Consider the following 26297-nt stretch of genomic DNA (forward strand, 5'->3'; position numbering starts at 1 on the left):
ATACACTAAAATACAGGATGTTACACATCATCCATGTAAAACTGGAGCATAGTCCCGGCTGCACCTCCGGAGGCCCCACTACTAGTTGTCTTCCTCTAGCGCATGCTTGCAGTAGCTGCTGCACTTCCGCTTGGTGGAGTTGATCTGCCTAAAGCCATTTTTGAGTCGACCCGGTGTCTCTGAGCTGGTATGCCTTTCAAGATCCCCGAACTTCCCTTTCTTCTGTTCTTGAGTACTTCAGAATTAACGATGCTCTGAATGTTTCTTCCGAGACGATTTATATGATACAAATGAATAATCATGTGAAAAAAAAAAAAAAAAAAACTTATTTCCGTACATAAAAATGATCTATTTATTAATAGTATGTCCCGTTCTTTTTCAAAGATAGTAAATTTGCATATCCTAAAGTTGTAACTAGTATTACTCTTTTCTAAATAACATAACATCAAATTCTTTCACATGCATCATAATGAAAAAGGAAGTTCGCATATATACAACTTATTATAATTATTAGTACTCCAGCATCTCCTAATCGCTAAAACAGTGTCCTTCGTTTCGGTTCATTATAGTAAAACATATGCAAGCCAATGTCACGATCCTAATGATTAATAAAATTAGTATATGCATTTTAGAACTTTTAAAAACTAAATTGCTTAAACCCTTAACCCTTTGAATTGCATATCTGTCATTACTAGTCAAAAATGAGAAATGATTTGTATAAGCTCCAAATAAACAAATCTTGTGCAAGCCTTTATAAAAAAGTGAACCTCACCTTAAAAGTGTAAAAAAAAAAAAAACACTTATTTTTTTATTAGTGTGATTTACTTTTTTACAAAAAGACTTGTACGAAACTTAACTATTTAAAACTTGTACCTAGCATTACTCGTCAAAAATAATAAATTTATCAGCGATCCCAAACCAATTACCAATAGAAAGCAAGAAAGTAGTGGGCCAACACTTTTGAGTTAATATCTCATCTAAACATCCAAATTAATACTCAAATACAAACTTTTTATTTAGTTTTCAATTTTTAATTTTTCATCTAATCATTACCTAATCATCATTACAACTTCACCAAACTTCCAAATAAAATACAAAACATAATTCAATTTTTCAAATTCTAAAATAAAAATTATATTAAAAAATTATATTCTAACAATATTTTAAGTTTATAATATTTTTATTCAACTTGCTCTCTCTCATCTCCCAAAACCTCATAAAACATCTTAACTAAAACTATTTCACGAATATTCATAGATTTTTCATCTTATCTCATCTCAACATCCATACAATGATCACATAATTAGAAGGAAAGTCATAATTTTGCATATTGTTATCACAAATAGAAACGTTTGGTCTAGAAAGAAATCTTATAAAATGATATCATGATTTGATACAATAATATGTCAGATTGTAAATATCTTTTTATTGTAAAATAAATCTAACTTAATCACATAAGCCACGTCATTTAGTAATTTTAAAGATTTCTTTATACGTCTAGCACTTATCATAGTTATATATATTCTATACATGCAATCATATATATATAAGTAAAAAAATAACGATCGAAGAATAAAACAATTTTACATAGTACATGATAAGAACAAAAATGTTAAAAAAAACAATTAATATATATATAGTACGTAGTATCTTGTTTTATTGGTTGTGAGGGATAATATAAAGGATTGTTTTTAAGATTTTTCAATTGCGGTTCAAATTTTGAATCTGATTAAATCTGTTCTTAAAAAATATCACATATTACATATATAGTACTATTGATGCCAGGCGACATTAATCCTGATCATGTTAATTTTCTAATGGAAGACTAATAATTAAGGTACTAATTGTGAGTTTTTCGAAGTCATGTAGGTATTAATTTTCTGAAAGTTAAAAAAACTGAGGTCTCAAATTATAAAAATGTGAGAATTTATAAAATACTGATTTTGCAATTAACCCTTTCGATAAACTCTTTGGTTTTCTGATCACTCTCTAAACCCATCTGATCTAGAAAGTCTTTAATCGACTTAACTTACCATTTGGACTAACCAAACAACATGCAGTAATATGCCATCATGTGTTCAAAGACCGACATGTACTGTGTGACCTCCTACTAGTTTTGTAGAAGAAGATTGAAGGAGTTGGATATAAATTATCTAAATGCATTGATCTTCTTGAAATTCAAATATCAATTTTGCAAAATTTAAAAATTTAGTATTCGAATTGCATGTAAAAATGTAAAGATTCAGATGTTGATCATCTTGCACTAATTCACCTATTAGATAGTGTACACAAGGCCCAACTCCCAGCTCCAAAAGCCCATGATCAAGATATCAAAGCCCATGATCAAGATGCAAACTGCCTCCACCTTACCAATACAAGTCGTCCGGACACATTGCATAAAAGAGAAAAGGGATGATTACATTTGTATCCCTTATTGTTTTATTTCATTTATTGTAAATACCTTTAGATAAATGAGCTGTATTCTATTTTTAGGAAAAGGCAATTCTGTTAGGTTGTTAGGGAAAACCATGTATAAGAGGACCTGCTGTACATTCCTTGATACGTACATTTTTACAAAAATAACAGAGCACTGAGAATATTCAGTCCCTGCTGTGCACTTGCTCTCTGCACGTTAGTGCCTTCTTCTCCATTTTATTCATTTACTTACATGGTATCAGTCGCCTGAGAGCATAATTTCATGGCCAACCTTTCTGAACACTCTGCCGATACTACCTCCCATCACTCTGATTCTCACTCCGTTCACTCTGATTCTCACTCAATTCACTCAAACCAAAATGCAAACACCTTTCATGCCAACAATATGGCTCGTTTCTTGAACCTCAGTGACCACGGCAACCCATTCCGCCTTGACAATGGCGATAACCCTGCCGTCATTCTTGTGACTGACCTGCTCACCGCAGACAACTACGCCACCTGGTCGCGCGCCATGCGTCGCGCTCTTCGTGCCAAAAATAAGGTGGGTTTCATCACCGGTGATATACCACGACCCCACGACCCAGATGACCCCTTGCTTGCCCTTTGGGAACGTTGCAACGACATGGTCGTTTCCTGGATTCAAAATTCTATCAGTTCTTCCATTAAATCAAGTGTTGTGTTCGTTGATGATGCACGGGATATCTGGCTTGATCTCCAGCACCGCTTCTCTCAACAGAATGGACCACGCATATTTCAACTCAAGAAGACTCTTGCTAGCCTCCTTCAAGAACAAGAATCTGTAAGTGTTTACTATAGTAAACTCAAAACATTATGGGATGAGCTGTCCATTTATGATCCTATTCCCGTCTGCAACTGTGGTACAATGTCAACTCTTCTGGATCGTTACCAACGTGACTGTGTTTTCCAATTCTTAATGGGTTTGCATGATAGTTATTCTAATGCCCGTGACCAGATCATGCTATTAGATCCCATACCTCCTGTTACTAAGGTTTTTTCACTGATACAACAGCAAGAAAGACAGCATCAACTTACCCACCATCCACCATCCCCTGATTCAATGGCCCTTGCCATTAAGAAGCCTCTTTACCCTAAAAAATTCTCACCCCAACCACGGCCTAACCAGAAAAGAGACCGACCATTTTGCACTCACTGCAAAATTACAGGCCATACACTTGAAACTTGCTTTAAAGTTGGCAATGCTGAAGCACCTCTGTGTGCTCACTGCCATTTGTTTGGTCACACAGCCGACAAATGCTACAAATTGCATGGCTACCGTCAAGGCCACAAACTTTCCAACAAACCTTCCAACAATGCTGTTTTTTCTGCTCAATCCTCCATATCTCCTTTCCCACAGCACGAGGAAACCAGTGATGAAAAAGTGGGTTTCACTAAGGCACAATTTCAGCAACTAATAGCTTTGCTTCAACCAAAGGAGTCTTCCATTGCTACTCATCATTCGGCTAACCAGATTCAGTCCAAGTTACCTCTTACTTCCACCTTCTCTGGTATATCTTTTTCCCTCTCTACATACACACACAATGCACTACCATCCAACATTTTTCCTTGGATAATAGACACGGGTGCAACAGACCACATGGTCTGCTGCCCCTCCATGCTCACTTCTGCCACAACACTTGTTTCTCAATCTGTGAAATTACCCAATGGAACTGAAGTTCCTGTCTCACACATTGGTCATGTTCAGGTCACAGATTCCATATGCCTTACTGAGGTTTTATGCATTCCTTCCTTCACCTTTAATCTTCTTTCAGCAAAGAAACTTGCTACTTCTCACACTTGCTGCCTCATATTTTTTTCTGATTTCTGCTTTATCCAGGACCTTCTCTCTTGGACAACGATTGGGAAGGGTGAAGTAAGGGATGGCCTCTACCACTTGCTCCAAACTAAAGTCTCTCCTTCAAGTCTAGCCTCCACACTTTCACAGTTTTCCAACAACATTTCCACTGTTTCAGCATCTGTTTTAAACAATGTTGGTGTCCTTGACCTTTGGCACTGTCGCATAGGTCATCTATCTTCTTCTTGTCTTAGTTTAATTACTGATCCTATTGTAAAGAACAATACCTCTTCTCTTAATGGTAAGCCTTGCTACATTTGTCCAATGGCTAAAATGCGTCGTCTTCCTTTCCCTACTAGTCAACATAAAACATCCCATTCTTTTGAGATAATACATTGTGATTTATGGGGACCATGCTCAACAACCGCATATGATGGATCCAAATATTTTTTAACTATAGTAGATGACCTTACTAGATGTACATGGTTATACCTCCTTCAAAATAAATCTGAAACCAGAAAATGTATTGAAACCTTTTACAATCTTGTTCAAACTCAATTTAATCTTAAAATTAAAATTTTAAGAAGTGACAATGGGGGTGAATTTCAAATGACTGAATTTTTTAACACCAAGGGCATCATTCACCAGAAAAGTTGTGTTGCCACCCCCCAACAAAATGGGATTGTAGAAAGAAAACATCAACACTTGTTAAATGTGGCTCGTGCATTGAAGTTTCAAGCCGGTCTTCCACTTGAATATTGGAATGACTGCGTTTTAAAAGCCACTTATTTGATTAATAGAACACCTAGTCCACTTCTTCAAAACAAAACACCATATGAGCTTTTATTTAACTCTCCACCAACTTATGCTCATGAAAATTTTTGGATCCCTATGTTTTGCTTCTACCCTTTCTCATGGTAGGAAGAAGTTTGATCCTCGTGGTCGCATATGCATTTTTCTTGGCTACCCATTCGGTATTAAGGGTTACAAACTCCTTGACCTTGAAACCAAAACTACCTTCATTTCTAGGGATGTTGTGTTTCATGAATCCATCTTCCCTTTCCATTCATTACCCTCACTCACTACTTCCACCACTGACCCTTCAAATCTGGTTTTCACTAAGCCTTTATTTGACTTTCTAGATTTTCCAGCTTCACATTCTACTTCTGACCTCACAGCACATGCAAATCCTGATGCTCCTTCATCTCCCATTTCACAATCTGATTTCCCCTCCCACCAAGACCCCCATATTCATACTTCCCCAATTTCTGTTTCCACTCCCACTCCTCTTCTTCGCAGGTCCACTAGACTACGGAAAGCACCTCAATACTTGCAAGATTTTCACTGCAAGCAGGCCTCCCTCCACGAGCCAGCCCAATCATTGTCCAATTCCTGCACAGACATAATTGGTACATCTCATCCTCTAGCTAAATATATATCTTATCAGAAATTTAGTCCTTCTTTTAGAACTTTTTCAACCTCCATTTCTACTATTTCTGAACCAGTCACTTATAAACAAGCAATAAAACACCCTGGTTGGTGCCAAGCTATGGAAGCTGAATTACATGCCTTAGAACAAAACCAAACTTGGCTTCTCACTGATTTACCCCCTGGAAAACAAGCCATTGATTGCAAGTATGTATACAAAATTAAGTTCAACTCTGACGGGTCAATTGAAAGGCTAAAAGCAAGACTTGTTGCCAAAGGTTTTACACAACTAGAAGGGATAGATTACACAGAAACCTTTTCTCCCGTTGCCAAATTGGTAACTGTCCGGGTTCTACTTTCTGTGGCAGCAATACAAGGCTGGTCCTTACATCAATTTGATGTCCACAATGCTTTTCTCTATGGTGATTTAGATGAGGAGATTTACATGAGAAAACCCCCGGGTTACACTAAAGGTGAACCTCATCAAGTTTGTAAACTTGTTAAAAGCCTTTATGGCCTTAAACAAGCTTCAAGGCAATGGCACTCCAAGTTTTCTTCTTCTCTTATTGCTTTTGGGTTCAAGCAATCTAGGGCAGACTATAGTCTCTTCACTAAAGCAGATGGTACCTCTTTTACTGCCTTATTAGTGTATGTTGATGATATTATTGTGGCTGGAAACTGTCCAACTTCCATTGCATCTTTGAAAAAATTTCTGCACACCCAATTTAAGATTAAAGATCTTGGTTACTTACGTTACTTTCTTGGTTTAGAAGTTGCACAATCCTCTAAAGGAATACATTTGTGTCAAAGAAAGTATGCATTAGACATACTTTCAGATTCGGGTTCTCTTGGATGTAAGCCACTCAAACTGCCTCTTGAACAAAACTTTAAGCTGAGTAAAGATTCTGGGCAGCCTCTTTCAGACCCCACTCCATATCGTAGACTTGTTGGACGTTTATTATATCTCACAATCACAAGACCCGATATAAGCTTCACTGTCCAGCTTTTGAGCCAATTCATGGATCACCCCACAACTGCACACCTGTCCACAGCACACAAGCTCCTTTGATATCTCAAGACAGCTCCTGGTCAAGGAATATTATTGCCCTCCACATCTCAGTTACAACTTAGAGCATACTGTGATTCAGACTGGGCCTCATGCCCCAACACACGTCGATCCGTCACGGGTTATTGTATTTTTCTTGGAGACTCTCTTATTTCTTGGAAAACCAAGAAACAAACAGTGGTTTCCCGCTCTTCCGCTGAAGCTGAGTATCGTTCCATGGCTTCCACTTGTTCTGAAATTACTTGGATCAGATTTTTACTAACTGATTTGCAGGTCTCACATCCACAGGGTGCCCTGCTCTATTGTGACAATCAAGCGGCTTTACACATCGCTGCCAATCCCGTATTTCACGAAAGAACAAAACATATAGAGCTGGATTGTCATCTCATCAGAGACAAGATTCAAGAGGGCAGTATCATCACCTCTCATGTTCCCTCACACGCTCAACTGGCAGACATCTTCACCAAAGCTTTACCAGCCCATGTCCTACAGCTGCACTTATCCAAGATGGGAGTAGTAAATCTCTACTCTCCATCTTGCGGGGGGCTATTAGATAGTGCACACAAGGCCCAACTCCCAGCTCCAAAAGCCCATGATCAAGATATCAAAGCCCATGATCAAGATGCAAACTGCCTCCACCTTACCAATACAAGTCGTCCAGACACATTGCATAAAAGAGAAAAGGGATGATTACATTTGTATCCCTTATTGTTTTATTTCATTTATTGTAAATACCTTTAGATAAATGAGCTGTATTCTATTTTTAGGAAAAGGCAATTCTGTTAGGTTGTTAGGGAAAACCATGTATAAGAGGACCTGTTGTACATTCCTTGATACGTACATTTTTACAGAAATAACAGAGCACTGAGAATATTCAGTCCCTGCTGTGCACTTGCTCTCTGCACGTTAGTGCCTTCTTCTCCATTTTATTCATTTACTTACATCACCCTTAATAATAAAAAATTTTAAACCATATAGACCCAAAATTTTATATACATATTAATGATAAGGAAGAAAGGCAAACAATAGACAAATATAAAAACCTGATCATGCAATATTAGTACTGGTTCTCCTCTCTTCCCTCCCTACGTCTCGTTTTGTTTCTTTACTTCATTTAGGGTCATGGTCCTAGTATTTAGTGATGCTGCGCCCTTGGCACCATGCTTTTTAGCTTTAATTTAATCGCCCAAAAGGAGAAAAACTTGCCAAAAAACCATCACAACCGCCTTCTTTCACGTCGAAAATGGGTTCAACGTCCCCCCAGGTGCAATATAATTAATTATTAGTACTTTCTCTACATAGCACAAAGGGTTTAACCCTCACACTCCTAAGGGATCGAGAAAAAAGAAAAGAAAAGAAAGAGAAGAAACTACTTGCATCACATACCAGAATTGTGAAGGTGAAGAGAGACTAGGCATGGAAGCTATGAAGCTTAGATTGCTATTTTTATTGGCTTTTGTTGCGATATTTTCAACAACGCTGAAGGCACACATTGCGGATTTTGATGAGGTGTGGCAGAAGCGATACGAAGAATCCAGGAAGGCTTCCCTCGACGCCTACCAGCCAAATCCCCAGAATGTTACCGATCATTTCAACGTGGAGGTCCACAAGTAATAACATATATATATACCTAGCAATAGACTTTTGAGGATTGATACACAGCTTCTGACATCACAGTACACCTGAAACCATACATATTTTATTTTTTTTAAATAAATTAAAATTCCTATTAAATTAATTGAGTTCTTCTACTTATTATCTCTATATCACATAATTGTTAAGGGTAAAAAAATAAAAAGATAAAAAATCAAAGTAGCTAGATCATGTATAGTGTAAAAATGATGAGTAGAATTTTTCTTTTATCTGAGAATTTAAGTGTTTTTGTATGCATGCATGTGTACGTTGTATTGTCGGTTTCTGTAATACATTTTGTTCTAATTTGCTGTCCGAGAGTTTTAAGTGGAACAAAGATAGATAGATATAATGATACAATGATATGATACACATAAATTTGAGCAAGAACTCGAAGAAAACCTTGACTCGATCGCAAGTTGTAATTATTAATTAGTTTGCCATTATTATACGTACATACGTAGGGCCTTGAACGGTGCAGATGGCACGAGGAGAAATTTAGGCGGCAAAAGCTGGCAGGGGCCATGCAAGGCTACAAACCCAATTGATCGGTGCTGGAGATGCCAGAAAAACTGGGCTAAACGTCGCAAGAAGCTAACGAAATGTGTCCTAGGTTTCGGTCGTGGGACAACAGGAGGCAAGCATGGGAATATCTATGTGGTCACAGATCCATCCGACGGTGACCTTGTTAACCCTAAACCAGGAACCCTACGTCATGCCGTCATTCAGCCCAAGCCGCTTTGGATCATCTTTGCACACGACATGATTATTAGACTCAGCGAAGAGCTCATAATGACGAGTGACAAGACCCTCGATGGACGTGGGGCTAAGGTTCACATTGCCTTTGGTGCTCAAATTACCATTCAGTTTATAAGAAATGTGATCATCCATGGCCTCCGCATCCACGATATAAAGGTTGGCTCTGGTGGGATGGTTAGAGATTCAGTCGATCACTATGGCTATCGCACTCGCAGTGATGGTGATGGGATCTCAATTTTTGGATCCTCCAATATTTGGATCGATCATGTTTCCATGTCGAACTGTGACGATGGATTGATTGATGCCATCTCAGGATCCACTGCCATTACCATCTCCAACTGCCACTTCACCCATCATAACGAGGTCATGACGTTTAAAATTAAATCTATTGGTTTGTTTATTGATATATTAAATACATATATATGATGATCTGATGTGGAAGTCTGATCACACATCAGTACTTTACCGTAAAGAACTATTGGTATTTTAACTCTTTCCATGTGTGCGTTGCATATATACAGGTGATGTTGTTTGGTGCAAGCGATGGATTCAGTGGAGATGAAGTGATGCAGATAACTCTTGCTTTCAATCACTTCGGACAGGGATTGGTACAAAGGATGCCAAGGGCAAGATGGGGGTTTGTCCACGTTGTCAACAATGACTACACCCATTGGCTCATGTATGCCATTGGTGGCAGCCAACATCCGACCATTCTTAGCCAGGGTAACCGGTTTATAGCTCCTCCAAAGGCATTTTGCAAGGAGGTAGGTTCGTTCATTACAATCATGCATGCATATAGTCGCAAAATGCATGCAAGAGTCTGATTAATTAAAAAGAGTTCTCAGTTATCATTATTTATAAAAAGAAAAAAAAGTAGGATCAAAGAAGAGTAACCAAAAGGGAAGAAAGAAAAGAATCAATTAATTCAAATACAGTATGATCTGCAGTTTGCAGAAATGATGATGAGAGAATGTTCATATATGCATGTGGGTTACTGAGTGTGCAGGTGACGAAGAGGGATTATGCACCTGAGAGCGTGTGGAAGACATGGGACTGGAGATCAGAGGGTGATTTGATGATGAATGGAGCCTTCTTTGTTCAATCTGGAAGACCAATTAAACACATGCGCAAGAAGGATGCAGTGATCAAAGCAAAACCAGGTTCGTTTGTGAGAAGGCTCACCCGCTTTGCAGGCGCTCTCAACTGCTTCAAGCATAAGCCATGTTAACCCTACCAAATGCAACATATATATATATATATAGTATATATATATCTGTACGTATGGCGTAGAAACTTATGATCAACCCTGTGAATAAACAGAGGTTTAATTAGCAGTAGACATGACTTAGTGCAAATGGAAATAACATTTTGGGTGGATGTTTGAGAAAGGCAGATCGAGAGAGAGAATAATGGAATTGGGATATATGTATGAGAAGGAAGATTGGCAGTCGATCTCATGCATTAAAAAAAAAATGTAAATTTCTTATTTTATTTGCCGAACTAGTTTTTTTAGAAGTCAAATAACAAATATTTTGGTTTAATATACTCTGTAATGCAACTTTTAAGGCCACCATTGAAAGGTTGCCAAGAAAAAAAGTAGCTGTTAAGAAATAGCTGGGGCCTATATAAAGTATGCGCTTCAGTAATGATCAAGAAAAAAAGTAGCTGTTAAGAAGATCGCCACTTAGGCATTACCCAATCAGTACCCGTCTGACCAAAAATCTCATTCCACAAAGACTTGGCCACCTCACAATGAAGGAAAAGATGATTTCAAGCTAGAACTAACAATGAGTTGGTTGTTCAACCATTCTTTGGGCTTATACCCTAAATGAGAAATTTTCAAATGCTTGATATAATCATCTGATATAGAATTCTATATCAGATTTCTGCAAGCTTTTAGTACACATGAAGAGGTCATGCCGCTCTTCAAATAGGCAACCAAAATCCAGGTAAAAACCACGCTGTAGGATTCTCTAGATACAAACCATCACACCCATTTCCGAAAGGAAGATTCTTATAACTCATTCAGGCAAACATACAATATTGAGTCAAATGAATAATATTTACATTACGTATTCTCAGTAAGTTACAATTTATTCACCAACCATCCAGACTCGGATGTTGTATGTAGCAGACTGAAAGTGTACTTGACATTAAATTTTGAGCAGGCCAATTTAATTTGTGACATGATCGAACGGCCAAGGAAAAAACCCTAGGAGGATTTCCCACTCTGAACAAGCAAGGTCGACAACTTGAACCTGTAATACTAGCTTGTGGAATTATTCTGGAGCAGAAGATAATACAACAGACCTCAAAATATGAATCAACGTCCAGTGAAAATCAACCCTTCAGTAAAGAAATCATGTCTCTGCTTCACGACATCTGTCACCACATAAATCGAAGCTTCAAACTTATGGTAAATGATTAGTATGACAGGTCTCAGATTTACAAGTTCCAAGATAAACAATTTATGCAAGAATGATTTGCTCAAGGCATCTTCTCATATGTTGGATGCACTAAGGATACAGAAAGAATGTCACCAAGTTCATAGTTTTCCAGATACTTCAAAATGAGTACAAGAAAATGCAGATTTTTAACATATTAGCATAGGTGAAACTAGATGTGCTGATGAGACCACCAAGCAATGGAAGCGAGAAACTGGAGAAAGTATTTCATGACTTATGGTTCTCCAGATGGTGCATGGGACTAAGGTTATATTGCAAAACATCAATGATGACAGAATAAACTGGGTTGCTTGCTCAAGTGCACTAATGCTGGTGACTCCATCAATAAGGATAAGAAAATAGACATGATTAAAAAAATATATATACATACTTAATGCTAGTTTCAAATGTAAAAAACTATAACCGAGTCAGCTAATGAACTCGTGATAAAGCTTCTCTGCTAACCTTTTAGATTATACGCTTCAAGTCATCAATGTTTCACGCTGAGGCACTTCAAGTTTAAGCAATTTGGTGAACTACAGAACAGATGAGAACAATTAAAATAGCATTCAAGAATGTCTTCCAACAATGCTAATGATTTATGCAAAGAGATTGGCTCTTAAGAGAGCCCGCGTTCATCACACACAGAGGCTAGGATACATGTAAACCAGATCATGAAGAGCTGGAACACAGGTGCAAACAAACACACCCCAGGTATCCACAAACAATCCGTATGCACTGCCCACCTACACCCACCTACACGTGAACATACCTGAGATATCTTGAGTTCCAGTTCATCCCACTCTAAAGATGGATTGCTTCCTTTTACTATTCCTGTTCCAGCATACATCAATGCACCAAGACCCTAGGGTCCAGAATTGGTCAGCACCTTGATGTTGTTAACAACATGGTTACCAAATGCTTCAGATGGTTACAAAGATTTTCTTGCAATATACAAAACAAATTATATGCTCTTTCACTATTGCTTAGAGCTTACTATTAGTAACTTTGCTCTTAGAAGTGTGACATCTGTAAGAAGTCAGGGTTTTGTTTCTTAATTGAGTTAAAACGTCATAAGTTCTGAAGGCAGTTCCACTAGCTCAAAATGGATTAGTAAACTAAAAAATAGGGTTTACTTGGCTCACCTTTTCCACTAATGCCGACCTGATGCCAACTGCAAACTCACTCTCTCCACCACCAAACCAACCAACAGGCCCAGCATACATTCCTCGATCAAATACCTCTGAACAATATACATAGAAATTCATGTATATTGATATTAATACCGATTAATTTAGGTTCAGGAAGACAAGGTTAATATTATATTTCCTGAAGAATAGTGTTAAGATAACTGTGCTATAAAGTTTCAGCAATTTACTGTTACTGGTCACAGCAATATAAACTAAGTTTTGTTAAATTTTTATAATGGCTAATGCTTTGTTAACTTGCACTAGTATTAGGTGAGATATATGATACATAATCAGTCCATGTATATGGTCCAAAAAGGGGTGAGAAATCAAGTACAAGCTGGTTTGGTACTGCTAAAACAACGGAAGAAAAAAATAAAAAGATTTGAGTACTCCCCTGTTTTTGCAGCTGTCTTATGAAATCTTCCATTAGGACTAAATTTTAATTATCTAGCAGCGTCTTAAATTTGCTAGAATATCCAGCCAATGAAATCAAAGAGTATGCTTTCAAGGCAAATCAAATTGAACATCTAATTCCATAAAAGCAGTAATTAGAGAAGGAATTATTGACCACTAATCTGCCTAGGTACTGACATGAAAATGATGACACAAAAAAAGTTTCCTGCTGCATCCAGACCTAGGCAGCCAATTTGCAGTTCCTGAGCAGCTACAGAATCTCTCCCCGAGTCTGAGTGTCGTTATCTGTTTTCCAATTTCTCTTGAAGTCACAAGTTTTGTCATCTGATTAAGGATATTTCGTGAACTCCATGGTTCGACTTTTAACTGGTCCAACTTACTCCACTTTCTACCAAGTTAGGCAATCCCAATTGTTGGGATTGGGTTCATGTGAGTACTAGGTGCACCCAGAAACAGGTTCATCCCCTCCCTTCTAAATGGGGCACCTATGTCTAGGAAATGGTACTCCATTGAAGTCACAACACTCTGACAAATTAGGACTTGCACCAGGGTTCTAAATTTGGGAAATAAATTCACAAATCCTAACAACGCTACTCCAACATTACTGCCACAGCCAACACCACCATGACAACCTTATTCCTGAAGGCAGTTTTCCTTTCGCTAACAAAATTAATAAATTGCATGCAATAGTGTAAGAGGACTTTTGAATGTCGTCTCAAAGAACTTTGAAAGAAAAAAACAAAACTTGGACTGTGCATCATAAAAATAACAATGATAGAGTATCTACCATTTTCGGCTATAAAAACTCGTGCCTCTTCTCTTGGAGATCCGCAAACTGCTGGAGTTGGATGAAGAGAAGCTAAGATGTCAAACTGGCAAGGAAAGATAAAACAGAAGAATTTTGTAAAGAATACAGGTACAGGAAAACAAATATAAATGAAAAAAGCATCATGTCATGCATGGATTAATGATTAAAGACTTAGCTATTTGGAAGAAAAACAACCGCAATCATTTAACTTTGAGGTCAGGAAAGTAAACACAAAGGATTCAAAATAAACAGATTGAATGTAAATCAGAGATCAAATTCTGTGAAAATTTTGATGGACTGTCTCTGTTTTTACCTCATCATCTTCACATTTTAACCTGCCTGTCAATTGGGCATATAAATGTTGGACTCTTCGTAGTTTCTTTATCACTTTCTTTGGTTCTACCGTTACACCGCTACATACAGCCTGCAAAGCAGAATTGTCAGCATAAGTGAAGATGTCCGGAACAACTTGGACAGAGTCTATTACAAATGCTCAATACAGAGATGTTGGGTCAGCAGTTAATGCCATGTCATCCAGCTACTTGCTTATATGAATGTTGTAGGCTTCGAAGTCAAGAGAAGACTAATTAAGCATGATGGCATCATTAGAAACATGCGCTTATTAGAAGAGAATGCTAGTGATGGAGGCAAAGGCATGATCAAGAAAAACCAAAAGCACTAACAGGGATGCAAGAGAAAATAGGGCATACATGGTATAGCTTTTTTTTTTTTTTTTTTTTTTTTTTTTTTAGCAAAACCTGGTGCTAGTGGCCTCTCAAAGGAAGAAAACTGGTTTTGCCAACTTGCATTGTAGATGATTGTTGGATGTATAGAGGTAAAATGCATGGACCGCAATGATCCGTAGTCATGAATAAGGCGTTCGTCTAAACATAGACAATTGGGGGACTTATTAACCACATAGCTTATGATCATAGTAACTAATTGATGGGGTTTTAGGAGGGACACGTAACACAATCAGCTTTTTATATCAATCACAGATGGCAATGTAGTGGAAAGGAAACTGCAAAAGATTGAGGATGATTCTAACCTATTTCATTGATTCTAACCTCTAGAATTTAATTAATAAAAAAAAAATGAAAACTTTCAAAAGTAAATGAAGTCAACTCTGTAATTGAAAGATGTCTTAGATTCTCCTCAATTAACAAGAGGTCAACTATATTAAACTTATCTCTGAATCTCCACATCTAAAGGAAATCAAATCCTTCCAGAATATTAAATTGAATAGGAATTGCGGTTGGAGTTCCGGCATAAAACTAGTTTTGGATTTCTTCAGCAATTTTTCCTGCATCAGAGGATCCTAGGCATTCTACTTGGAAGGCCATTGATAAGAGTTTCATTACAAACAACTACCAAGAACATATCAATAAATACATATAAGAAGACCAGTAAAATAAGTAACATAAGTAAACTTGCCTCTAATTTCTTTCTTATGCTTTCTCTCACTATGGTAAACTCTAGGTGGTCCTTGGGACTGCAAAATCAGTACAAGGACAAGTGACATGATAAAAGTTGTATGTCAGCCACACTAGAGGAACTGAAATTACTCGCAGCATTAGTTTTTTTATTTTTATAAGTAAGAGGTAAATTTTATTGATATGAATGAAATAGGCAAAGCCAGTGTACACAGGAAGTATACAAGAGAACACCTAAATACATTCTAGGATCCAGCATTAGTAATGGTATTACATCCCTAAAAGTTAACAACTAATGGTAATTCACTAATAACCTGGAAAGCAAGTCAAGTTCTACTTGAAGATCTTGAGCCGTTGATCCACCTCTGGCACGGGTTCCAGCCAAAGCCTCGCTACTGACACAAAGACATTTTCTGTGAAATAGTTGCTCTGGCTGTTCACAAAGTTTATACACGTTAAGTTAATGTTGGACATTGAGTCCAAGGACTTTGAAAATATATGAACTATCACCCAGTAACAGGCACAAGCAGTAAAGGGCAAAACCGGTAGGTTAACAGGAATGCCAGGAAAGCAGTATGCAAAAAACAGAATCTTTGTCCTTTTTTAAAATTTTTGTTGGGGGGGACATAAAAAGCATAAGCTAGTTGTTGAGTAATGAGACTTTTTACCGTATTTCCTATAAATGCTGGTGCATTAGGTGGTTGTAGACAAAACTGATAAGCATTGTCCTTGTCCTTTCCAACCTACAATGTCTAGCTGATGTAAGCTGATCTTGCTATCTCACATATCCATAAAATTTGGGGATAAATAGCACGATATGTATAGTTCGACGGTGCAAATTAAATGAAGACAAGAAAATACTACCTGCAAACATGTTAACCATGTTGTAGGAGCAATATCGTTAGCAGTCACCACTCTGCTGCTTCGTGCTAGCACAACCTTAATTATCAAGTTAAGATTGATTCATTAATACATAAGAGAGAGAAAACAAAAGAGGAGGCGGGTAGAGGGGTGGATATGATGGAAAAATTAGTGTTCGAAACCATAGAACCTGAATATTCAAAAACACAGATTATATATATAACCTTGGTTAGTTCAGAGTTGCTTCTGTCTATTTGCTGCAAGGCTCTGTTAACAGCAAGTTCCCAATATTTCTTAGACGGAACATCAGTCTTGCTTACCACGAATGTTTTAGGACGTTCGTTTCGCATGTTTACGACAAAGGAAGAAAGCTGCATCATCTAAGAATGTATAAACAGGATACATAGATATGGTACAAGAGACTAACCACACGAATATCCATTCATTGCGCAAAGCCAACAAAATATACGGACCTGGCGCATCGTAGCCTGAAGTGCATCAATAGCCATTTCCCATGGCAATGAAAGGGATTCGTCCCATGCAACAGTTGTTGCAAGCATTGAGTTTCCTTCAAGCTCATCAAGCTCAACCTATCATTCAGAATACAGTAGCGGAAGGTATTAATCCCAAAAAGAAAAATGACCCAATGCCCCAACTCAATCGTGTAATGAAAACAGCTTCTCTTGCCTGAGGAACCATAAAGTAAAAGGAACCGAAACGCTCCCATTCTGACGACATGTTAGACCTCGCATCGAAACGGATACCTCCATAAGCACGGATTAAAGGGCTCGTATCTGAGAGGAACCTTCATACAGAGAAAATACCACATCGAGATTTCTCATTTTAACGGACTGGGCTTCCGAAATGCCAGAAGAAAATGAGATTAATTTTCAGTTTAACTACCTTCTAATGGATTTCCAGTCGCTATATGAAAATGGGTCCATCCGTCGAAAGAAGACTGCCGAACCCACGCCGGCAACACTGAGCAAACTGTTTGCTCCCTTTGGGCTGCCATTCCCGTTGCCGTTTCTGTCGACAGAATGGAAAACATCGGAGCTATCTGATCGACCGGAGAAGAAACAGCGAGAAAGAAGGACATTGTTTTGGGTGTGAAGCCAATCAATTGCGTCTATTTGTTGCTGGATTGGGACCTAATCACAAACAAGCATGCCCATTAGCTTTTGTTTCTTCTGCTAATTTCTACCATTTTTTTTTTCTTTTTTGTTATTATTTTCAAACTAAAAATGAATTTATATTTTACATCTTCTATTGTTCTGGCCTTTGGCAATCTAAGATTATTACCAAAAATTCTAATAGTCATCCCTCACAATATATCATTATCTAATTTGTCATTTTTATCCTTCTATTTAAATACATAATTATATGATTTGGCCATCAATTATGTGATCTGTGATTCTGTACGTAGAATATGTAATGTACACGTTCTGATAACTTAAGGTGTCATTTAGATAGTGAGTTAAGATGAGATGAATTTATATGAAAGTTGTAAGTTGAATAAAATATTATTAGAAAAAAATTACTACAGACACAAAGAGATCATACAAAGTAAATCCACAACTGACGTGACTTCATAGAATTTGTTAGATTTACTTTATAATAAAATTAACTTTACAATCTGACGTATCACATCAAGCCACGTTAGTTTGTAAGTTTACTTTGTATAATTCATTTGTGGCTAAAATATTTTTCTTATTAGAATATTATTTTTTTAATTTATTATTGTTTTGAAATTTGAAAAAAGTTGAATTGTTTACTATATTTTGTGTAGAGATTTGAAAAAATTCTAATGATGAGATGAGATGAAACACAATTTTATTTGTTTTCACAACTATTCTCATCTCATCTCATCTAATCATTATAATTTTTTTAAATTTACACGTAAAATAAAATAAATTTAATTTTTTCAAATCTCAAAATAAAAATAATATAAAAATATATATTTTAATAATATTTTATTTAATTTTTAATTTTTATCTTAATTCATCTTATCTATAAAAACAAACGAGATGGAATGACATAAGTTTAAAACTTTATGATTTAATTTGAAATTGTAAAACATATTTTATTTTCTCTTTTTATTCAAAAGTACTCTGACTATTTTTTAATAAAGAGGCGTGCCTTAACAATAAAGAAAATTTATAAAAATAAATTTAAAAATTATCGTAATTTGATATATTACGTTAAATTATAAAATTATTTTTATTATTAAATAAATCTAACATATGATATAAAATCATAAAAAAATTATTTTTACCTACATACCTATGTAAACGTTGTTATAAGTCAAAATATGTATATGATTAGCTATGATAATTATTTTACTATACTAATAGCAAATTATATTTTATGATAAATTTAAATTTATAAATTGACGTGATTTGATATTATATTTTAATATCAAATCAAGTCATGTCAATTTATAAATTAAAATTTTTTATAAATAAAAACTAATTTATCTTCTTCTAAGAGTAATATTATATATAAGTCTCAAATAAATAAATTTTATACATGTTCTTTGAAAACAAGTGGATCCCAAAGAATAGTTTTTTACTATTATAGATCTACTTTTTTACAAAGATTTGTACGAGATTTTTCTATTTAAAATTTGTACAAATCATTTCTCCAGTAAGAAAATATATAAAATGTTAACATGGAAAGGATTATTTGGAGCCGAAAATCAGAAAAATAGTTAATGTTATCTTCTCCGTTACAAAGAAAATAATACGTACACTTTGTAAAATTTAAAAAAAAATGGAAAATCATTTAAAACCAGCAGGTAGGATGCATGGGAGAGCTAGCATCTTTTATTCATTAAAAATCATATTTATAATATTAAGATGTACAAGTTTTGTATATTCTCATTAAAAAAAAATAGATAAATATGAGATTCATATAAAAAAATTAATTTTTTCAAAATAGATTCTACTTTTTTTCAAAATGAATACACAAAATTTATACAATATTACAAGACTATATCTAATATTATTCGTTATTTATTAAGTTCATGATGTGCAATCAATACACATATATACATATACACACATACATATATACATACATACATACATATATATATATATATATATGTATGACCAAAACTATGATTCATGTGCAATATGATCAACTTAAGCAGTACTACTACTCAATGATGCCCCCAATCAAAACTGCACTACATGTATGTAATCTGCTGATCTTCCTATTAAACGATAGCATTCACTACGATAAATTTGAGCTATTGGGATGATTTTTCTTTAGAATGAAATAAAAATCATTCCAAAAATTAAGATCTAAGACGACATTTTGATTTTGTTCCAAAAAAATAATGAAACATGCAGACCATTCGAATACATTCGAACAGTATACTTAGTGACGATAAATTTCATCCCTAACAAAATAATTATTTGAGAATAGAAAAAAAAAAATTGGCAGGTTAAGCGCGGGAAACTGATTTACAGTTCGAACAGCCCTCTATACCATTCGAACATGTAGATCACCAATTTTCAAATGGTCAGCTAACGTTCAAATGGTAATATTGTGTTCGAAAGTGACACTAATTTAATAAAACATTTAATATATTAAAAAAATAATAATAGTAATCAACAATTTATTTATAAAAAAAATATAATACATAATTAATTAAACTTACAAAACGTCAAATATTGTTCATACCAAAAATAAAACAAAATACAAATAAAAGATATAAAATACTATGTCCCTAACTCTTTGAGGACATCCTCGATTGCATCTATTTTTACCTCTATCTGTGTCAGTCGAGTAGATATCATCTCTTGAGCCAGAGACACGTGATCAACATTCACAGCTAACTCAGAAATGGCACCCGTGATCTCTTTACGTAAGCCAAAGAAGACAGTCTGGATCTCCATATTCACTATATCAACAATCTGATCAGGTGTAACAGTGCGTGATGTCTCGGCTGTGTGGATGTCTCACTGGCCAATACTCCATGATCAGTAGGGCGTGCATCTCTGGTATGAGTATCGATCGGCTCTGTAGTAGGAGCACGAAGATGAAGTCTCGAGTGCCCCATGCTCTGTGACAGGATGGAGGAGTTGATTGGTCCAATCGACTCCCGGATACGCTCAGCAACATCATGTAAGATCCCGACTGATAATAGGAATCGTGTGATATGGAGGCCGAACGGAAAAATATATGTCGTCGTAGCGTATGAAACTATTGATCGCATCCTGGTGAATATATAACCCACTAAGTCGATAGGCATCAAACGAGCGACGCGAATCATAAATCTCGCTCTATCCATGCCAACCTCCGTCTTGTACTGCCGATGGTCAATGTTGTGGGCGATGATTAAGTTTATAATCTTGAAAAAATCTAATAAATGAACATGTTTGATGCTCTTCATCCCATCATAAGGAGGAGCACCTGGACCAACAACCAACTGCCTCACCTCAGCATCCGAGAAGCCATCCAATCCATCAGTGTCCTTGTCCTCAGTTGTCTCCTCATCAGCTATAGACTCCTTGGGCACCACGTTTGGATATTCAATCCCCAAATGTACGATGCCAATAAAATCAGCAAGTATGTCTACTAAGAACGGGAATGAAATACCTCGTATGGTGGTAATATATCTACCAACAGCATTCAGACTGGAGGCATCAAGCCCTCTATAAAAGTCGGTGACAAGATCAATATATGCCAAGAACAGGAACGTCTAGTCCCTCTAGCCCAGAATCAGTAACCAACCGCACTCTACAAATACCGATGTCAAGGAGTGGCCCTCAAAGAAAAGATCTTGAAAATCGTCGATCTTCACTTGACGGTCTAATAAAACTTTACGGCCTAAGAATGTATCGACCGTACTACTAAAAGAACCTCATTCTCCTAGTCTGGCATGCTTTGACTTTCCCCTAGCAAACATTTCAACCTGAAACTTAAATAATAAAATTAAAAATATTAATTACAAAATATGATAGACAAAAGAATCATAAAATTATATAATTAATGAAACAATTTAAATCTGCTTTTTGTGTTTAATCGTTCGAATGAGGTATCTTACGTTCGAACAATGTATCTTATGTTTAAATTTTGTATATATAAATGAAGGCATTCGAATGCTTTCAAACACTAACAATACATTTCGAACGGTTTTGGATATAGGCAGTCGAATGGTATAGACACCGTTCTCAAGAATGACTTTTGAGTTCTAATCATTCGAATATTATAAATACGTTCAAACGGTAACTGGATCGAGTTCAGCAATGGCTGAGTCGACTCAATGGCCATTGAAATGAAAGGAATCCACCAATTCCTTTCGTTTCTTCAACAAAATAACACACATATAAGGCCAAAATGTCCATAGAAACATTTCAGCCTTGTGTTTTGCAGCTCTAGAGTACTAAATCTAAACTTAAAATGAGTTTTATATGGACAAGACCGAAATGTTTCTATAGATATTTCGGCCTTGTGTGTGTGTGTGTGTTATTTTGTTGAAGAAATGAAAAGAATCGGTGGATTCATTTTGTTTCAATGACCATTGAGTCGACTCAACCATTGCTGAGCTCGATCCAGTTACCATTTGAACGTGGTTATTTCATTTGAACAATTAGAACCCAAAAGTCATTCTTGAGAACGGTATCTATACCGTTCAACTGCCTATATCCAAAACTGTCGAAATGTATTGTTAGCGTTCGGCGTTTGAACGCATTCGTTTATATATACAAAACTTAAACATAAGATACATTGTTCGAACGTAAAATACCTCGTTCGAACAATTAAACACAGAAAACAGATTTAAATTGTTTCATTAATCATATAATTTTATGATTGGTTTGTATATTATATTTTGTAATTAATCTTTTTAATTTTATTATTTAAATTTCATATTGAAATGTCTGCTAGGGGAAAGTCAAAGTGTGTCAGACTAGGAGAATAAGGTTCTTCTAGTAGTACGATCGATGCAGTCTTAGGCCGTAAAGTTTTATTAGGCCATCAAGTGAAGATCGATGATTTTTAGGATCTTCTCTTAGGGTGCTGCTCCTTGACATCGATGTTCGTGAAGCGCAGTTGGTCACCGATTCTAGACCACATATTCTAGACTAGAAGAATGAGGCGTTTGTGTTCTTGGCATATATTGATCTCGTTACCAACTTTTATAGAGAGATCGGTGCCTCCATTGTAGATGCTAATGGTAGATATATTATCAGCATACGAGGTATTTCATTCCCGTTCTCGGCAGACATACTTGCCGATTTTATCGGCATCACATGTTTGGGGACTGCATATCCAAACGTGGTGCCCAGAGATTCTACAACTAATGAGGAGACAACTGAGGATGAGGGCACTGATACTGATGGACTAGATGGCCTCTCGAATGCTGAGATGAGGCAGTTGGTTGTTAGTCTAGATGTTTCTCCTTATGACCTTCTGATGGGATGAAGAGTATCAAACAAGTTTATTTATCAAATTTTTTTCAAGATTATAAACTTAATTATCGCCCATAACATTGACTCTCAATAGCACAAGATGGATGTTGGCGTGGATAGGGCGAGATTTATTATACGCGTCGCTCATATGATGCCCTATCGTCCTAGTGGATTATATATTCACCAGGATGCGATCAGAGGTTTCATATGTTACGATGACAAATAGTTTTCCGTTCGATCTCTTGATCACATGATTCCTATTATCGGTCAGGATCTTACCTGATGTTACTGAGCATATCCGGGAGCTGATTGGACCGATCAATTCCTCCACCCTGTCACGAAGCACGGGCCACTCGAGATTTCGTCCACGTGCTCCTTGAGGCATAATGCACTGTTACTCCTGATCAGATTGCTTATATAGTGCGTACGGAGATCCAAACTGCCTTCTCTGGCTTACGTACAGAGATCACTCGTGAGTCTCAGACTCAGGAGACAATATCTACTCAACTGACACAGATAAAGGCAAAAATAGATACAATCGAGGATGTCCTCAAAGAGTTGGGGATATAGTATTTTATATCTTTTATTTGTATTTTGTTTTATTTTTGGTATGGACAATATTTGATGTTTTGTAAGTTTAATTAATTATGCATTATATTTTTTTTTATAAATTAATTGTTGGTTACTATTATTATTTTTTAATTGATTAAGTGTTATATTAAATTAGTGTCACCGTTCAAACACAATATTACCATTCGAACGTTAACTGACCATTCGAACCCTATACACCGTACAAAAATTGGTGATCTACATGTTCAAACGGTATAGAGGGTTGTTCGAACATTAAATTAGTTTTCCGCGCTTAACCAACCAATTTTTTTTCCATCCTTGAATAATTATTTTATTAGGGACGAAATTTATCGTCCTTAAGTATACTGTTTGAACGTGTTCGAACGGTCTGCATGTTTCAGTATTTTTTTAGAACGAAATCAAAATTTTCTCCTAAATCTTATTTCTTGGGATGATTTTCATTTCGTTCAAAAGAAAAATCGTCCAAGTAGCTCAAATTTGTTGTAGTATTAATTATATGAAGCTAATTCTAAGCAGCCAGAAAATAATATATAGTATAGTCAATAAATTATCTGCCCTGATCATATATCTTATATAAATATATACTCTATATATAACATTAATTTAAATAATAAACATGATTTTTAACAAACAAAAAACAATAATGAATGTGCGTATAATAGAGCAATGCTTTCTTCTTATTATACTATCATAAATTATTAAACTTACAAAAAAAAGAAAACGAGAGAGAAAATTCAACTGACGCTTCAAAACTAGCTAGCTAGCTATCATCCATTTTTCAGCGTGGTGTTTAAACTATGAAGTAATATTATTAGATAACAAATCTTAATTATGTGTATAAAACTGATGCAGGTCCTTTGTAAAGAGGTCGACTCTATTAAAAAGTATGATTTTTTTTTTGTACTTAATTTATAGTACTGGAGTCTATTTTTTACAAAGAGACCATACGTGACTTACACATTATACTTTGAAATTCATTGCAAATGGTAAATTCAAAGCTCCAAAACTTATTTTTTCATGATAAAGGATCATATAATATATATATATATATATATATAAAAGCAAACAGAAAATATTGGAAGTATATAATAGTTAATAATTATATATTCGGTGATCTTCTTGTTCTAATAATACGAAAACTATTACTAATTAATTAATTGAAACAAGAATAAAAATTATAATTAATCATGGTACGTATCAAACTATTATATATTATATATAATTATTGCTTGAAAAATAAAAATAAAAATCTAAATAAAGAATGAGCTAGCGAGATCAAAAACACATTTTATACCGACAAATAACTACTGTACGTTAGTTTTGAAACATGGTATATATCAAACTAACACTTGAGATAATTGCACTGCATTTTGCATATCATGATAGTACTATGAGGGTGCAATAAATAAATATATATATATATATATATTATATATAGTAATTTTATATGAGGTATATGCAACAATATTATGGGCTTTTTGTGAACTTGAGTAAGATATATATATAAGCGGTGCCCTAATCCTAACTATCTTCACATATATATATAATAAAAAAAATGAAGATGCTTGCAAAAGAATGATGGATAGGGATCAAGATCTTTACAAGAAGCTGTTCAATACCAGCTTTCCACGTGCCATTACAGATAGATAAGAAGTTATTCAACACACACGTTATAGTCCATGAATGGATGGAGGAGAGAATATACAAGCCATGATGAAGAAAACCACCCCCACCCAAAAAAAAAAATTCCAGAACTTGTATGTGCATGTCTAGCTTAGCTAGGTAGGTAGATAGCTTACCTGGAGACGTATAATCCCTGATGCAGACGCCGGTGGTTCTAATTTCAATTGGTAAATGGCGGCTTTGAGACTGTCCATGGCCAATGCAGGTGATGGAACCGGGGATAAACTACGTGTTTCAATGGTTTCTACAGGGAATAGTCCGGCCTGGTCTGATCCTTTGCAACCATTCATGGACATTATACACGGCTGATATCGCTGCTTTCAAACACACATACATTCAAATATGACCAATCATCATTAGTTCAATACTTTCTAAGAAATGTGAAGAAGAAGCAGCACGTACAGACGTACGCATGCTTATTATATATATAAGTACGTTGGTAAAGATCAGTGCATTGCTTAATGCTTACACGACGGAAGAAACGAAGGGTTTGGCTACTGGAACTGCATTTGCTTTGGTTTGGATCGATTAAACGGGTCAGGAATTGCCCCGACGCGGCACCTGCAGCGCTAGCTGCCATATCGACCCACACAGAGAGAGAGAGAGAGAGGGATAGCTCTATACGATAATGATAGTCCCGTATTATTTATAGGGTCGAGCGATGGATGCTGTCCTGCTTCCAGTATTGCAGTGCGTACAATTTTCTTGATCTCCGTCGTTGCTGGGTTTTAAGCGGTTGAGATGTAAGGGTGTTCATCCGGGTTCTGACCCGGGAACCCGGGTTGATCCAGGTCAGACACAAGCCGGAACCCAGGTGGATCCGGATTTTTGAAACTCGAAAATCCGGGTTCCGGGTTGTATCCGGATTTTTTTATTTTATTTTTTTTTTGAGTAAAATTATTAAATTTTTTTTCTAAGAAGTCAAGTTCATGAAACGCATAATATTTATTTCATCTATGCATGCATCACAATGCAATTCACTACATATTACACAAACGAAATTTATAAATTACATTACCAAACACAAAATTACAAGAAATGAGTTACAAAATCAGTAGTACGGTCTTCCCATTAGTGATTTAATCTCACACCAAATAATAGTCCATTGTCAATTCCTGAAGCCAAGAAATCAAAAAGCTCATTAACTAATTTTGCATATTATATTCAAATAGAATATTAAAAAAGAATATAGAAAATAAGTATAAAAACTAATGGTTTTATGTATAGAAATAATGTCAAGAAATGCAAACGCACATTGCAGCACCTCAAAATGCTTGCAAACGCATGTGCTAGTATTTGGCAATAATGTTCTATAAG

General features: G+C 35.8%; 2 protein-coding genes across 4 annotated transcripts; one reads left to right on the plus strand and one right to left on the minus strand.

Moving 5' to 3' along the window:
* Window positions 1-7905: 7905 nt before the first annotated feature.
* Window positions 7906-10675, plus strand: LOC108999098 (pectate lyase-like). The gene is made up of 4 exons (XM_018975896.2): window positions 7906-8353; window positions 8840-9497; window positions 9656-9898; window positions 10141-10675. The coding sequence occupies exons 1-4, from the start codon at window positions 8160-8162 to the stop codon at window positions 10360-10362; spliced, it is 1317 nt and encodes a 438-aa protein (XP_018831441.1). The 5' UTR covers window positions 7906-8159; the 3' UTR covers window positions 10363-10675.
* A 403-nt stretch (window positions 10676-11078) lies between these two features.
* LOC108999283 (isochorismate synthase 1, chloroplastic-like) lies at window positions 11079-25801 on the minus strand. 3 transcript variants are annotated; one of them, XM_018976155.2, is made up of 16 exons: window positions 25450-25801; window positions 25097-25294; window positions 17188-17435; window positions 16972-17089; window positions 16758-16874; window positions 16509-16664; window positions 16288-16362; window positions 16092-16166; window positions 15738-15856; window positions 15425-15482; window positions 14304-14414; window positions 13970-14054; window positions 12724-12821; window positions 12351-12443; window positions 12044-12114; window positions 11079-11516 (listed from the first exon to the last, which is right to left on the minus strand). In XM_018976155.2, the coding sequence occupies exons 1-15, from the start codon at window positions 25558-25560 to the stop codon at window positions 12061-12063; spliced, it is 1716 nt and encodes a 571-aa protein (XP_018831700.1). In that variant the 5' UTR covers window positions 25561-25801; the 3' UTR covers window positions 11079-11516; window positions 12044-12060. The 3 variants fall into 3 exon arrangements, with proteins under 3 accessions (XP_018831700.1, XP_018831701.1, XP_035543795.1); XM_018976156.2 differs by having other exon boundaries at window positions 16509-16655; window positions 25450-25800; XM_035687902.1 differs by lacking the exon at window positions 16509-16664.
* Window positions 25802-26297: the final 496 nt, after the last annotated feature.

The sequence above is a fragment of the Juglans regia genome, chromosome 2 (assembly GCF_001411555.2).
Source record: "Juglans regia cultivar Chandler chromosome 2, Walnut 2.0, whole genome shotgun sequence".
Taxonomy (NCBI): Eukaryota; Viridiplantae; Streptophyta; class Magnoliopsida; order Fagales; family Juglandaceae; genus Juglans; species Juglans regia.